The sequence below is a fragment of the Gadus morhua genome, chromosome 17 (assembly GCF_902167405.1).
Source record: "Gadus morhua chromosome 17, gadMor3.0, whole genome shotgun sequence".
NCBI classification, from domain to species: Eukaryota; Metazoa; Chordata; class Actinopteri; order Gadiformes; family Gadidae; genus Gadus; species Gadus morhua.
Genome location: NC_044064.1, coordinates 13,987,386 through 14,002,634, shown reverse-complemented (window position 1 = coordinate 14,002,634; position 15,249 = coordinate 13,987,386). Strand labels below are relative to the sequence as shown.

Genomic DNA, 15,249 nt, shown 5'->3' with positions numbered 1-15,249 from the left:
TCGGGGCAGATGAACCAGTCCCCCCCCCCCCCCCCCCTCACGTCTTCTCGGGGCAGATGAACCAGTCCCCCGCCCAGCTCCAGCCCGGGGAGGGCTTGAAGCTCTCCTTGGGCAGCTTCAGGCGGCCCGTCACGTCACTGAACTTGGGGGAGGTGAGTCCCGTGGTCCCCCAGCTGCCCACCAGGGCCAGCCGGGTCTGGTTCTCATACTGGGGAGGAAACACACACACACACACACACACACACACATTAAAAGACATATCCAACACGACCGTATGCAGACACACATGAACATCGGTCGGTAGAACAGAAAACCAAGTCCACACACACACACACACACACACACACACACACACACACACACACACACACACACACACACACACACACACACACACACACACACACACACACACACACACACACACACACACACACACCGGAGGTCAATAATGTTGATACTGGTTTCATTCGGGATCAAACCAGTATGAAACAGTTGTTAACTATTCAGTCACAGACAGACTCCAATGTAAGACCGTACTCTACAGAATAAACGATGAAACATGGATTTATTTGGTGTGTCTTTATGGAGTTAAGGGGGCCTCACCGTCTCTGCGAACACGGACAGCTTGCCCTCAGCGTATTGGTTGAAATGCTTGACGTCCGCAGCCAATCCGAACCAGACTTTCACTCTCAGCTGCCCAGGAAGCTTGGCCTCTGCTCCTGTTCCCTGGGGATACTGTTACACACACACACACACACACACACACACACAGACTACCTTAAGAGAGATGAGTAGGTGTGTATGTTTATGTATCCATATGAGGACCTTGATGCAGTCAATTGATGCAGTCTGCAGCTCTCCACAGTGTGTGTGTGTGTGTGTGTGTGTGTGTGTGTGTGCGTGCGTGTGTGTGTGTGAATGTCTTCACGTGTGCGTGTGTCTACGTATGTTTGTACGTGTGTGTGCATGTGTGAACATAGGTGAACGACGTGGGTGTGTGTTTGCACGTGTGCGTGTGGCCCCAGAGGAGGACCTTGAGGAAGACGGTCTGCAGCTCTCCGCAGTGCTCCCCGGGGTGGGAGTGGGAGAAGAGCACCGAGTGGGCGGGGATGCGGTGGTACGCCACGCGCTGGTCCCCCTGCATCATCCAGATCACGATGTCTGGAATACTGTTCTGAGGCTGGGGGGGGAGGGGGGAGGGGGGGGGAGAGTTACAAGGATAGTTTTCACCTTGTTCCTGCCTACTTCCACCATGTACCCCTCTCTCCCCCATCTATCAACCCTCCCACTCTACCTGCCAACCCCATCTCTAGACCCTCCCCCTCCCACCTCTAGACCCTCCCACTCTACCCCTCACCTCGAGACCCTCATACTCTAGACCCTCCCCCCCCACCTCTAGACCCTCCCACTATCTCCCTCACCTCTAGACCCTCTCTCCCCCTCTCCTCTAGACCCTCCCCCCGTCCCCCTCTCCTCTAGACCCTCTCTCCCCCTCTCCTCTAGACCCTCCCCCTCCCACCTCTAGACCCTCCCCCCGTCCCCCGCTCCTCTAGACCCTCCCCCCCCGCCCCCCCTTCTCCTCTAGACCCTCCCCCCGTCCCCCTCTCCTCTAGACCCTCCCCCCGTCCCCCTCTCCTCTAGACCCTCCCCCTGTCCCCCTCTCCTCTAGGCCCTCCCCCCGTCCCCCTCTCCTCTAGGCCCTCCCCCCGTCCCCCTCTCCTCTAGACCCTCCCCCCGTCCCCCTCTCCTCTAGGCCCTCCCCTCGCCCCCCTCTCCCCGCCCACCTCCTCAGCCAGGGAGCGGAGGCGTGCGGCCCAGTCCTGGGCCAGCTCCAGCACGGAGGACAGGTCTGTGGCGGGGCCGTGCTTCAGGCTCTGGGCCCCCGACAGCACCTGCTGCAGGTGGAGGCAGCGCAGGTTACGCAGCGACTTGTCCAGAGGGGTCACACACGGCCACTGGTCCAGAGACGGCAGCTCCTGGCTGGGGGAGGCAGAAGGGAGGGAGAGGGGGGAGAGGAGAGAGGACAGGGAGAGAGCGGAGAGAGGGGAGAGAAGAGAGGAGAGAGGGGAGAGGGGAGAGGAGATAGGAGAGAGGAGGGGAGAGGAGAGAGGAGAGAGGAGGGGAGAGGAGAGAGGAGAGAGGAGGGGAGAGAGGAGAGAGGAGAGAGGAGGGGAGAGGAGAGAGGAGAGATGGGAGAGGGGAGAGAGGAGAGGAGGGAGGGGAGAGAGGAGGGAGGGGAGGGGAGGTGAGAGGAGAGGAGAGAGGAAAGAGGAGAGAGGAGAGAGGAGAGAGGAGAGAGGACAGGGAGAGGGGAGATGAGAAGAGAGGAGAGAGGAGAGAAGGGAGAGGAGAGAGGGGAGAGAAGAGAGGAGGGAGGGGAGAGGAGAGAGGAAAGAGGATAGAGGGGAGAGGAGAGAGAAGAGAGGGGAGAGAAGAGAGGAGGGAGGAAAGAGGATAGAGGAGAGAGGAGAGAGGAGAGAGGAGAGAGGAAAGAGGGGAGATGACAGGGGAGAGAGAGGGTAAGACATCCGGAGAAACAAAAACAGATGGAGAGAAAAGGGGAGAGATGAAACTGTATTTGTAATTCTTTCACGGCGGTCAGGCTAAACAGCCAATAGCAGCGTCCATAAGTGATGACATCAGAATCCAGACGGCCTATCCGGCTACCTGCAGTCAGTGATGACCTGATCCAACAGGTCGACCACAGCTAGCTCCACCTCCTCCAGGTCAGTCGCAGCCTTCACCAGCAGCTGGACCCGCCGCAGGTTGGACTCCTGGGGGCAGAGAACGCATGAGCCAGGCGGAAGGAGGGGGAAAGAGAAGGGCTAATACAGGACCAGAACTACATACACACACACACACACACACACACACACACACACACACACACGCATACACCAACACAAAAGTACCAGGTTGTTTGTGATGTGCAGCAGCATGTTGAGAGCTTCTATCCTGGGTCTGATGTCCTCCCATTCTGACGACAAGACCACCACTGGCTTTACGTTACCCCACGGCAGGTAGTAGTAGTGACAACCTAGAAAGACACATTCATTAAAATATACATTCATATATTCATGTAGACCCGACAACCGGCCTGATGTTACCCCAGGTTAGGTAGTAGTTATGACAACCTAAAAAGACACATATATTAACATATACATTAATATATACCAGACAACCTATATCAGGGATGGGCAACTGGCGGCCCGCGGGCCGCATACGGCCCGCATCCTCACTCAGTCAGGCCCGCACATAACTTTTATTTAATATAATAAAAAAAATAAAAAAAATCGAGTTACAGAAAACTTGGTTAAGAAAGAAGAAAAGCAGAGTATCTGTTCATAGAATTCAAAGGCAAACCCAGGTGTCTAGTTTGCTTAGAAGCGATATCAGTCATGAAAGATTGCCTATTAAGTCGCCACTACAACTACTACAACTGCCCTGAAGTGAATATCATGCTTGTTGGGTTTGAGTTCATTGAGTTGTTGCACTTAATGTTGGGCCACTGTTTTTCAGTTTTGTGACATCATTGAATGATGATGTATGTGAGCCCTTTGCACTGATCAAAATACTAACCAATCATGTGGCTGTTTGAGCATGGAAAACATGAAATGAATGTACGTTGGTTCAATCAACATACCATACATAGGTTATGAATCTGGAAGATTTTGTAGGTAGTGGCCATCCCCAAAATGCACCAGAATACAGGAAATCAGATCCAACAAATTCAAAAATGTGTAGCTTCTCTCAGTTTACGTCTAGTTGAAGCGCACAGTCACATGGCCCTCTGATGGTGATGATGAAGAATTGTGGCCCTCTTTATCATGAAAGTTGCCCATCCCTGACCTATATGATGCTAAGAAAAATGCTAAGAAATCAGTACCCCAGCCTAGCACAACTATATACATAAATGATCGAACTGCCAGTACCAGAAATTACCACACAGTGGTACTGTTGTGTAATTCGAAAACAGATTTCAGTTGGAGTGAGGCGTTATGTTTTTCAGTAATCATTAGCTTGAAATGACACCAACATAGAATGCTATAATGATTCCACAGAGAATAATTATTTATTTAAAAGAATTAACGGTTCGACAAAGATTTTGGAATTACATATTACGATTGTAAGAATGTATCTTCTATCTAGACTAAACTCTTAAAGTCTTAGGAATTGATTTATTTATAACGTCTTCAACACAGCCTTCTTGACCTCTGACCTACCGTCAAACACAGCGCGGCTGAACTGGGTGGTGGAAGCCAGCGGCAGACAGGTGTAGTCAAACTTGTTGCCGTAGTTACCGATGCTGACCTCGAATTGGACGGCGTCGTCTACGTCCTGAAGGAGCGTGGCGGAGTAGAACGCCGCGAACAGAGAGAACTTCCTCTTCCTCAGGAACTTCTGATAGAGGAGAGAGGAGAGGGGAGGAGAGGAGAGGAGGTGGGGAGGAGAGGAGAGGAGAGGAGAGGAGAGGAGAGGAGAGGGGAGGAGAGGAGAGGAGAGGAGAGGAGAGGAGAGGAGAGGAGAGGAGAGGAGAGGAGGAGGGGAGGAGAGGAGAGGAGAGGAGAGGGGAGGAGAGGAGAGGAGGTGGGGAGGAGGGGAGAGGAGAGGAGAGGAGAGGAGAGGAGAGGAGAGGAGGTGGGGAGGAGGGGAGAGGAGAGGAGAGGAGAGGAGAGGAGAGGAGAGGAGAGGAGAGGAGAGGAGAGGAGAGGAGAGATGGGCCGGAAGGTGAACAGAGGAGATAGTAGGAGAGAGGGAGAGCAACAAGATGATGAGAAAAAGAGAGAAGAGAGGAGGAGGGAGAAGACCGGCGAGGGAGAACGAGAAAAAGGATAATTGGAGTGAGAGAAGGAACAGAGCACCCATCCAGCCGGGCGAACAGAGTCCAGACGGCCTCCTCACCTCCACCACCAGCAGGTCATCTGAGGGGATGTCCTCCGTCCTCTGCTCCAGCCGCTCCACCAGCTTGGTGTTCAGCTCCACCAGGACACGGCCGCGGTACGACACGCCCTCACCCTGCCAGGGAGACAGGGAGGGAGAGGGGGAGAGAGAGAGAGGGGAAGAGGTTGGTGAAAGTGATAGAGGAGAAGAGAGAGGATGAAAGAGGGGGGAAATGGGAGTTGGGAGGTGGAAAGGAGGAGAGAGATGGAGGATGTAGCTTTTTCAGTTTACTGTATTGAATTATAGTAAAGCTGTAATCGGTACCCGTTTGGAAGGGCTGGTAATGGGGGAGGTGGAGGAGGTGGTGGTGGTGGGTGGAGCTTACCTTCCCCAGGTTGAGGGTGTGGTGGGGGTCGTTGAAGGTGTGGAACTCTCTCGGACTCCCGTACAGGTTGACCCAGCTGGGCCCGAAGGTTGGCAGGAAACCCAGACTGTCGTCCACTACACGCACACACACACACACACACATGGATGAACATGTACACACCACACAGCACACATATGCGTACACACACACACACACACGCACACATACACCACACATTTATATGCACACATATAGCCACAGACACACACACAAACACACAAACACAAGCAGATACACACAAATACATACATTAACAGATACACTCCCACATTAACACACACACAAACAGAAGTATCAGAGATCATAATTATAAGAGATATAAGTGAAAAAATATAACAATTAAACAGCAATCATTAAAGATAGATGGAGAGGAGGCAGGCTCATCTCACCTGCATTGATCAATAATAAAACAATCAATCAATCATCTCTTTAAATGATTTCAAGGGTGAACCATGGTTACCAGACACAGTGAGGTGGAAAGTCAAGAGCTGATCTACAAGTAGTTCATTAAGTCATTCAGTAACATTCAAGTCAAAGCATGAGATAATAAACAGGGTGTGGGTGAGGCTGAGAGAGTGAGAGAGTGAGAGTGAGAGAGAGAGTGAGAGAGAGAGAGAGAGAGAGAGAGAGAGAGAGAGAGAGAGAGAGAGAGAGAGAGAGAGAGCGAGAGAGAGAGCGAGATTTAGAGAGGTATTGTTACTACAGACAGGACAGCAGAGAGAGGTAGAGACAGTCAGAGAGAGCGGGGGTGAGGGAAGCGGTCGAGAAATTGATGAACATACTGGCAGACTGGAGACTCCTAGAAGACGGCTCATCTGGTGCACAGAGGAAGAAGAACGAGTGAGAGACGGAGAGACCCAGAGTGCAAAGAACCAGGAAACACGATACGGACACGATAGCAACCGACCAACATGTCCGACAAGCTGGCGCCGTGTGTGGCGTTCGGTCACAGCGCGGTTACGTAGCGGGCCTCAAAGCTCGCTCAAACATCTGTTAGAACAACACGACAATCAAGCTACACTTAAAAAACAATGTCAGGTTAGTTGGTTAAACAAGAAGTTCAAGCCTGAACACAGGACAATATAGCACACCCACACATAGCGGAGAGAAGGGAGCATCTTAGCTTCAGGGAACAACACTCGTCTCTGACCTTCTCGCTCTAGCTTCATGTCCTGTTGGATCATCCATTGTGCTGATGGAGTATCCTATACTTACAGTATTGAGGAATATATTTGGAGGGTCCTCAACTATTTTATGCTGGTTCGTTTAGGTTTTCCAGACCATTGAACCGTATTAGGATTAGGTTTCCAGCTGATATAGGACCATTACCACGTCAGCATTTTTGCTAGAAGTGCTGATTTATTTAAATTGCATGCAACAAGAGGCCAAATTAACTATCAAAATTCAGTTGAAGAGATTCAGTCGGAAAGTCAGGAAGAGAAGTAGATGGAGTGGATCTTGATGAGAGAGAGATAAGTAGGGAGACATCTTTGACCAGAGCAGCCCAGCCAGTTAGGAGTTAATAAAAGCCACTTCAAATACAGGTTAGAGTAGTTCAGACCAGACCAGTACAGTTTACATTAGTTCAGACCAGTCCAGGTTTACACTAGTTCAGACCAGACCAGTACAGTTTACATTAGTTCAGGCCAGACCAGTCCAGGTTAGACTAGTTCAGACCAGACCAGTCCAGTGTACACTAGTTCAGATCAGACTAGTTCAGACCAGACTAGCCCATTTTACACTACTTCAGACCAGACCAGTCCAGTTTACACTAGTTCAGACCAGTCCAGGTTAGACTTGTTCCGACCAGACCAGTCCAGTTAACACTAGTTCAGGCCAGACAAGTCCAGGTTAGACTTGTTTCCAACCAGACCAGTCCAGGTTTACACTAGTTCAGACCAGACCAGTCCAGTTTACACTAGTTTCAACCAGACCATACAGTTACACTAGTTAGGACCAGACCAGTCCAGTTTACACTAGTTCAGACCAGACCAGTCCAGGGTTAGACTTGTTTCCAACCAGACCAGTCCAAGTTAGACTAGCTCAGACCAGACCAGTCCAGTTTACACTAGTTCAGACCAGACCAGTCCAGGTTAGACTAGTTCAGACCGGACAAGTACAGGTTTACACACTACTTCAGACCAGTCCACTTTACACTAGTTCAGACCAGTCATGTTTACACTAGTTCAAACCAGACCAGTCCAGGTTAAACTAGTTCAGACCAGACCAGTTTCTCACCATCGATCTCTCCGCCAGGGGCTGATATCTTGGACATGCACAGGTGGGCGGTGCCGATGATGTCATTGTGACTCGCCCGGTCCCTGCAGACAAAGTGCGTAATGAAGATGTCATAAAACAGGATGATGATGACGATGTCATGAAACTGGACGATGATGTCACTTAATATGCTGATGAGGCCATCGAACGTGAGGATTATGATGTCATCGAGCAGTACCATCCACATGACTCACCAGTCGAGAACTCTGAGCCTCATCTTCTCACACATGGAGGGAAACTAAAGGGAAACAAAACAATGGCATTAGTCTTTGCTCCCGCCCAGTCTGGAGTGGGGTGATGTGATTGGCCGAGCCTTGTAATGCACTAATGTAATTGGTTGGCAGGAGTGTCGTTCTCACCCTGATGGGCATGGACAGGCACTGGTTCCACTGGGGGTTGGCGCTCTTCTCCAGCACTTTGGTGCAGATCTGAGGATACAAGAATTCTCCTTACTTGACATTATTTGACCTTATTTCTCATTTAGTAGTCGTCACGATCATCTAAAGTAACTGACAGTGAGTTTAGACACATTTTTATTAAGGAGCAGGTAGGGGTTGGACAGTACAGAGACAGGTCAGTAAGGAGCAGGTCGTGTTAGACTACATCTTGCACTATGGTGGCTACAGGTAGAATATTGACATGGGGAATCCAACCCAGAACCTACAGCTGGGAGTCCCACACCTGTCCACCAGGCTGTCCTGCAGTGCATCCCTCCCCAGCGTACTGGTGAGCTGTACCACTGAGGGTCCTTGTTGGTGCGGGGGATTTGTGCACACTTACGGTTTTGCCTGCAAAGTGGACCTCTACCAGCGGGTCAACGAGATTCTTCCTGTTGCTGTCGAAGCCCAGGATCTGCCTCATCCCGTCCATGAAGGCATCGTCCACTGGTGGGAGGGAGGGAGGGAGAGAGGGAGAGGAACTAAATGGCTGCAGAATATCCAAAGAAGATGGAGCGAGAGAAGATAGATTAAGAAAGGAGAGAATTGGAGAAATGGAGAGCAACAATTCAGAGAGAAGAAGACAGAAGGGAGCGGAGGAGAAGAGATTTGAGGAGGATATGAGGAGGACTCACTCTGAGGAGGAGACAGGGGGAGGAGAGTAAAGGAGGACTCACTCTGAGGAGGAGACAGGGGGAGGAGGGTAAAGGAGGACTCACTCTGAGGAGGAGACAGGGGGAGGAGGGTAAAGGAGGACTCACTCTGAGGAGGAGACAGGGGGAGGAGAGTAAAGGAGGACTCACTCTGAGGAGGAGACAGGGGAAGGAGGGTAAAGGAGGACTCACTCTGAGGAGGAGACAGGGGGAGGAGAGTAAAGGAGGACTCACTCTGAGGAGGAGACAGGGGGAGGAGAGTAGGACTCACTCTGAGGAGGAGACAGAAGGAGGAGAGTAAAGGAGGACTCACTCTGAGGAGGAGACAGTAGGAGGAGACAGTAGGAGGAGACAGTAGGAGGAGACAGAAGGAGGACTCACTCTGAGGAGGAGACAGTAGGAGGAGACAGAAGGAGGAGACAGAAGGAGGAAACAGTAGGAGGAGACAGTAGGAGGAGACAGAAGGAGGAAACAGTAGGAGGATACAGTAGGAGGAGAGGAGGACTCACTCTGAGGAGGAGACAGAAGGAGGAGACAGAAGGAGGAGACAGTAGGAGGAGACATAAGGAGGAGAGGAGGACTCACTCTGAGGAGGAGACAGAAGGAGGAGACAGTAGGAGAAGACAGTAGGAGGAGACAGTAGGAGGAGACATAAGGAGGAGACAGTAGGAGGAGAGGAGGACGCACTCTGAGGAGGAGACAGAAGGAGGAGAGGAGAAGAGATTTGAGGAGGATATGAGAAGGACTCACTCTGAGGAGGAGACAGGGGGAGGAGGGTAAAGGAGGACTCACTCTGAGGAGGAGACAGGGGGAGGAGAGTAAAGGAGGACTCACTCTGAGGAGGAGACAGGGGGAGGAGGGTAAAGGAGGACTCACTCTGAGGAGGAGACAGGGGGAGGAGAGTAAAGGAGGACTCACTCTGAGGAGGAGACAGGGGGAGGAGAGTAGGACTCACTCTGAGGAGGAGACAGAAGGAGGAGAGTAAAGGAGGACTCACTCTGAGGAGGAGACAGTAGGAGGAGACAGTAGGAGGAGACAGTAGGAGGAGACAGAAGGAGGACTCACTCTGAGGAGGAGACAGTAGGAGGAGACAGAAGGAGGAGACAGAAGGAGGAAACAGTAGGAGGAGACAGTAGGAGGAGACAGAAGGAGGAAACAGTAGGAGGATACAGTAGGAGGAGACATAAGGAGGAGAGGAGGACTCACTCTGAGGAGGAGACAGAAGGAGGAGACAGAAGGAGGAGACAGTAGGAGGAGACATAAGGAGGAGAGGAGGACTCACTCTGAGGAGGAGACAGAAGGAGGAGACAGTAGGAGAAGACAGTAGGAGGAGACAGTAGGAGGAGACATAAGGAGGAGACAGTAGGAGGAGAGGAGGACGCACTCTGAGGAGGAGACAGAAGGAGGAGAGGAGGACTCACTCTGAGGAGGAGACAGGGGGAGGAGACAGAAGGAGGAGACAGAAGGAGGAGAGGAGGACTCACTCTGAGGAGGAGACAGTAGGAGGAGAGGAGGACTCACTCTGAGGGAGGTCTTCAGCTCTGAAGACTCTGAGGGAGAACTGTGCTCCTCTGAGGGTCAGACCGGCCGGTCTCAGGAGGTTCCCCTCGATGTCCTCCTTCTCCTCCACACACTCCTTCTGGTCCGCCTGCACACACACACACACACACACACACACGTAAACATAACACAAATCAAAACAATCTTCCACGCATTATAATATCACGTGTGTGTGTGTGTGTGTCTGTTTGTGTGTGTGCGTGGTCTCTCACCGGGGGTTCGTCTCCCGCCGCCAGCACCAACAGGCTGACCTTCACGTAACCTTTGACCCCTGCCGAGAGGTCGTCAGGGTCACTGAGCAGCAGCCACTTCCTCATGAAGCAGTGTCCTAACGCGAGACAGATAGCATCATGGGAAATGTAGGCTCAGAACACCATCGTCAAAGCACTTCAAATACAACTTTAAGAATGTCCCAGATATCCAGTTTAGGACTAATAAAGTACTTTATCAGAGGGCTGGGAGTGTGTTAAGCAGTGCAGAAATGAACTAAATATCAGAATTATTTCATAGTCGTCGAGTGTTTTTTTGATATATTAAGTACGTAACTATTCTTCTGTCTTTCTTTTTATTTATTATACAGGAAAGTATTAGAAGTAACAAAGTTACAATATAAAACGGGCCTGTCTCAGTAAAATAGCTGATTTCCAGCAAGTTCCTGTTCAAACAATCAGTGCTCCACTCAAACCTCACAGAAGCTCCCAGGGTTTAGGTGTAAGTGTGTAATTTGTATTACTCATATTGTACTTACTGTGCTCACTGTAGACTGTCCCCACATCCAGCTGCCAAAACATTTTGAAGTCTTACTTGCAGAAATACAAGAACACTACGCAGAAATACGTCATTTACACACATTGTCTAGAGTATGTGCTCCTACCTTAAATTCTCCAATGACAGCATCATGCCTCAGCATGCGAGAGTCACACACCTTACATTGAGGGACAGAGAGAGAGAGAGAACAAAAAGTCATTTTAAAACAATAAAGCATATGACATGCTGCAGCAGAGGATGAGCTAGAGGATGACACTCACGGTGATGAAGATTGGCTCGTCAAACAGGTCGGAGGGTGACTCAAAGAAGTTCAGGAAGAAGGTCTGACACACACACACACACACACACAGATCAAATCTCAACTTCAACCGGAGAGAGGTTTCTGACCCACGGTGACTTTATATACAAGACCTTTGACCGTTGACCTCTGCTTACCTCATCAAACACAGGGTTGTTCCCCTTACGAATGCAGGTCCTCTTGGTCTGCCCGGCAACGGTTACCTTGACGACTGGTTGGATATTGATGCCCGGCAACTGTCTCCCCTCGATGATCCGGACACGCACCTGAAGGAGGAGGAGTTTATCGTTCAGGTGTACAGGGAGACTGGCTCTGAATGATCTACTGATTCAAATCATAATCTCACACACACATATATACAAACACACATACAACTACACACACATATAGACAGTCCAACAGACCCACATGGACAACAATACCCATGCACACGCACAACAACCACACAAACCCCCACCCACCCACGTTGACAACCATAAACGCACACACTGACACACACACACACACACACACACGCACACACACGGACTGCCACACTCACACACATAGATAACAACACACCCCCACAATGACAACCATAAACGTACGCACTGACACACACGCACGGACACCCAGACACACACACATTGACAACCACAGACACAACCACACACACACACACACACACACACACACACACACACACACACACACACACACACACACACACACACACACACACACACACACACACACACACACACACACACACACACACACCTGCAGGTCCTGGGGCTTGTTGGGGAGGGCTCTGTTCTGGCTGCCGGCCCCCCTCCTCCTCTTCCTCAGGCCGGCCTGGGCTTTGTAGGAGGGTGGGGGTCTCTTGGGGGTTTGGGCGGTGGGGGTCTCCCTGCCCTGGGGCCCCTGGGGGCCCGAGTCCACCAGGGAGCGGCCCCCGTCGTCCAGGCCCTGCTCCTCGCTGGGCTCCAGCATCAGCATGCTCTCTGTGTCCTCCTCCCCCATGGTGTCCATGGAGATCACTGGAGAGGGAGACAGGCAGACAGACAGGTAGAGAGGCAGACAGACAGGTAGAGAGACAGACAGGGAGGGAGACAGGTAGAGAGACCGACATGGAGACAGGTAGACAGACAGGTAGAGAGACAGACAGGGTGGTCAGACAGGGAGACAGACAGGGAGGGAGACAGGTAAAGAGACAGACAGGGAGACAGACAGGGAGGGAGAGAGGTAGAGAGACAGACAGGTAGACAGACAGGTAGAGAGACAGACAGGGTGGTCAGACAGGGAGACAGACAGGTAGAGAGACAGACAGGGAGGGAGACAGGTAGAGAGACAGACAGGGAGACAGGTAGACAGACAGGTAGAGAGGCAGACAGGGAGGGAGACAGGTAGGGAGACAGACAGGGAGACAGACAGACAGGGAGGGAGACAGGTAGACAGACAGGGTGGTCAGACAGGTAGAGAGACAGACAGGTAGAGAGACAGACAGGTAGAGAGACAGACAGGGAGGCAGGTAGACAGACTGGTAGAGAGACAGACAGGGAGGCAGGTAGAGAGACAGGTAGACAGACAGGTAGAGAGACAGGCAGGGAGGTCAGACCGTCAGAGAGACGGACAGGGGGGTGGGCCGGGGGGTTACTTGTGATGGTGTCCAGCTCTACGTGGGGGTTGCTGTAGTGGGAGGGCTCAGGCTGGGCGGGAGGCTGGTAGATGGGCGCTGCTCCGGGGGGAGGGATGTAGGAAACCTGCAGGCTTAGTGTGGCCTAGTAGGGAGACACACATCACTGTTGAGAACACTGTGTTTTAGTGTGTGTGTGTGTGTGTGTGTGTGTGTGTGTGTGTGTGTGTGTGTGTGTGTGTGTTTTAGTGTGTGTGTGTGTGTGTGTTTTAGTGTGTGTGTGTGTGTGTTTTAGTGTGTGTGTGTGTGTGTTTTAGTGTGTGTGTTTTAGTGTGTGTGTGTGTGTGTGTGTGTGTGTGTGTGTGTGTGTGTGTGTGTGTGTGTGTGTGTGTGTGTGTGTGTGTGTGTATTACTCCAGTGTTGTTCCTCTTGGTGTCCATCAGGGACACGGTGAAGCAAGCCGCCAGGTTTGGAGAGTTGAGGACATCCCTGAGAGACACCCTGCTCTCACCCAGGAACCTGGATAATATAGTACACACATATTACTATATACACCCAGGAACCTGGATAATATCATACAAACATATTACTATATACACCCGGGAACCTGGATAATATCATACACACATATTACTATATACACCCGGGAACCTGGATAATATAGTACACACATATTACTATATACACCCGGGAACCTGGATAATATCATACACGCATTTATTACTATTGTGGCAGACGGCAGGGAGGGGTGAGGGGAGTGGTATATCTGGCAACCTGCTGGCTCCACCCCCAAGCCTTACATGGACTTCCTCCCTGTAACGACGCAAGCCTGAGGATCATTAAGCAGGGGCGCTCGGGGTTAAAGGGCTAGCAAACTACAGACGGGGGCTGTGTGATCTTGGAGGGCTAGAGAAGCACAGACAGGATCTGTGTGATCGTCTGGAAGTGCTGTACGGCCGACGAGAGTGAGATAGATTGGAAGTGAATTGGATGGATTCCGGATAACAGATTGTACGCTAATGGAGGATGAGCGTTTTCCCACCCTGGTGGTTGTTATTTACCCTGTAAATAAATCCCCATGACTTTGAACTGCTCTCTGTGTTGTGTGGTTTACTATTCAACTTGGTAGCATGGAAACCACACACCCACTAGCCTGCTACACCATATACACCCGGCTCTCATCCCGGAACCTGGATAATATCATAAACGCATATTATATTACTATATACATGCTGTCACCCAGCAACCTTGATAACCTTAACAACACTGTGTGTGTGTGTGTGCGCGCGCATGCGCGCGCGCACACGTGCGTGCGTGCGTGCGTGTGTGTTTGTCACGGTTGAATGTGAGGTACGCCGGTATATTCTAGAACACAGGTGAAATCATTCCAGTCTACCTAGCCATTGTGTGGAGGATCTGTTAATATGCTTTTCGGAATATCGGTTTCCGAGGGCAACCGAGGGCGCCGCATTCTCCGGATACCAGTGTGTGTGTGTGTGTGTGTGTGTGTGTGTGTGTGTGTGTGTGTGTGTGTGTGTGTTGTATAAAGAACCCTGTCACCTACACCTTACATAACCTAATGGTATCTCCACCTCCCACTCCCTCTGTTCCCCAGAGTGGGTCTGTTCCTAGCGTCCTGCTGGCTGACCCTACTTCCTGTCTCCCGACCTATCAGGAGGAAGCATCGCCCTCTCTGAGCGGCCAAGGGTTCTATTCTGGGATGGCAAGTTGCGATAACAATTCTAGGGGGACAGACGGGCTGAGAGACAGACAGACAGGTCAGGCAGACAGGGAGCAACACAAACAGGCAGACAGGCAGACAGGCAGGCAGGCAGGCAGGCAGGCATACAGACAGACAGACAGACAGACAGACAGACAGACAGACAGACAGACAGACAGACAGACAGACAGACAGTACCTGTTCCTCCCCATCTTCTCGTGGTCTTTAACCACACAGTGGATCTCTGCTGCGGAATCCAGAGGAATTCCCTTCAGGTCCCACTCAAAACCCTGAAATACATTGTCATATTTAAGACGAATGCTCCCCATATGCACCAGTTTGAAATGATCAAAAGATTAGTTCCAGGTGGATTGTGGGTTATAGTCCCGGTAACGTTTCGTGGATGTGGATAATCGTCATGGTGCCAGGCGACCTGACATCGCCGGACCATTTTGCAAATTAGTCTGGAGCTTCTGAGTTATTTTTCGATTTCAATGTAATCAATGGCTCAGAGCAAAAGGCCACTGGCCGCAGTTGGAGAAACCTAGTGGTGTCAGGGGAATTCTAGGCAATAGTCATGGTGTTCCCAGGTGGATTGAGGGTCAAAGTC

The 15,249-nt window shown here is 51.1% G+C and overlaps 1 protein-coding gene across 10 annotated transcripts in view; it reads right to left on the bottom strand.

Annotated features, from left to right (window-relative positions):
• dysf (dysferlin, limb girdle muscular dystrophy 2B (autosomal recessive)) overlaps positions 1–15,249 on the bottom strand; it is a 51,915-nt gene that overhangs the window by 28,528 nt on the left and 8,138 nt on the right. For 7 of the 10 annotated variants that reach the window (XM_030337627.1, XM_030337628.1, XM_030337630.1 and 4 more), the window contains exons 3-26: positions 14,838–14,929; positions 13,333–13,438; positions 12,941–13,064; positions 12,064–12,323; positions 11,442–11,570; positions 11,267–11,329; positions 11,113–11,163; positions 10,987–11,017; positions 10,451–10,566; positions 10,200–10,326; positions 8,369–8,472; positions 7,948–8,016; positions 7,783–7,826; positions 7,550–7,632; positions 6,094–6,126; positions 5,270–5,385; positions 4,906–5,019; positions 4,227–4,404; positions 2,916–3,040; positions 2,671–2,777; positions 1,788–1,983; positions 1,037–1,183; positions 607–738; positions 42–208 (exon numbers count right to left, since the gene is read on the bottom strand). In XM_030337627.1, the coding sequence (XP_030193487.1) occupies positions 42–208; positions 607–738; positions 1,037–1,183; positions 1,788–1,983; positions 2,671–2,777; positions 2,916–3,040; positions 4,227–4,404; positions 4,906–5,019; positions 5,270–5,385; positions 6,094–6,126; positions 7,550–7,632; positions 7,783–7,826; positions 7,948–8,016; positions 8,369–8,472; positions 10,200–10,326; positions 10,451–10,566; positions 10,987–11,017; positions 11,113–11,163; positions 11,267–11,329; positions 11,442–11,570; positions 12,064–12,323; positions 12,941–13,064; positions 13,333–13,438; positions 14,838–14,929 (2,714 nt within the window). The remainder of the gene's footprint in view (positions 1–41; positions 209–606; positions 739–1,036; positions 1,184–1,787; positions 1,984–2,670; positions 2,778–2,915; positions 3,041–4,226; positions 4,405–4,905; positions 5,020–5,269; positions 5,386–6,093; positions 6,127–7,549; positions 7,633–7,782; positions 7,827–7,947; positions 8,017–8,368; positions 8,473–10,199; positions 10,327–10,450; positions 10,567–10,986; positions 11,018–11,112; positions 11,164–11,266; positions 11,330–11,441; positions 11,571–12,063; positions 12,324–12,940; positions 13,065–13,332; positions 13,439–14,837; positions 14,930–15,249) is intronic. The other 3 variants (XM_030337632.1, XM_030337635.1, XM_030337637.1) reach the window with 1 other exon arrangement.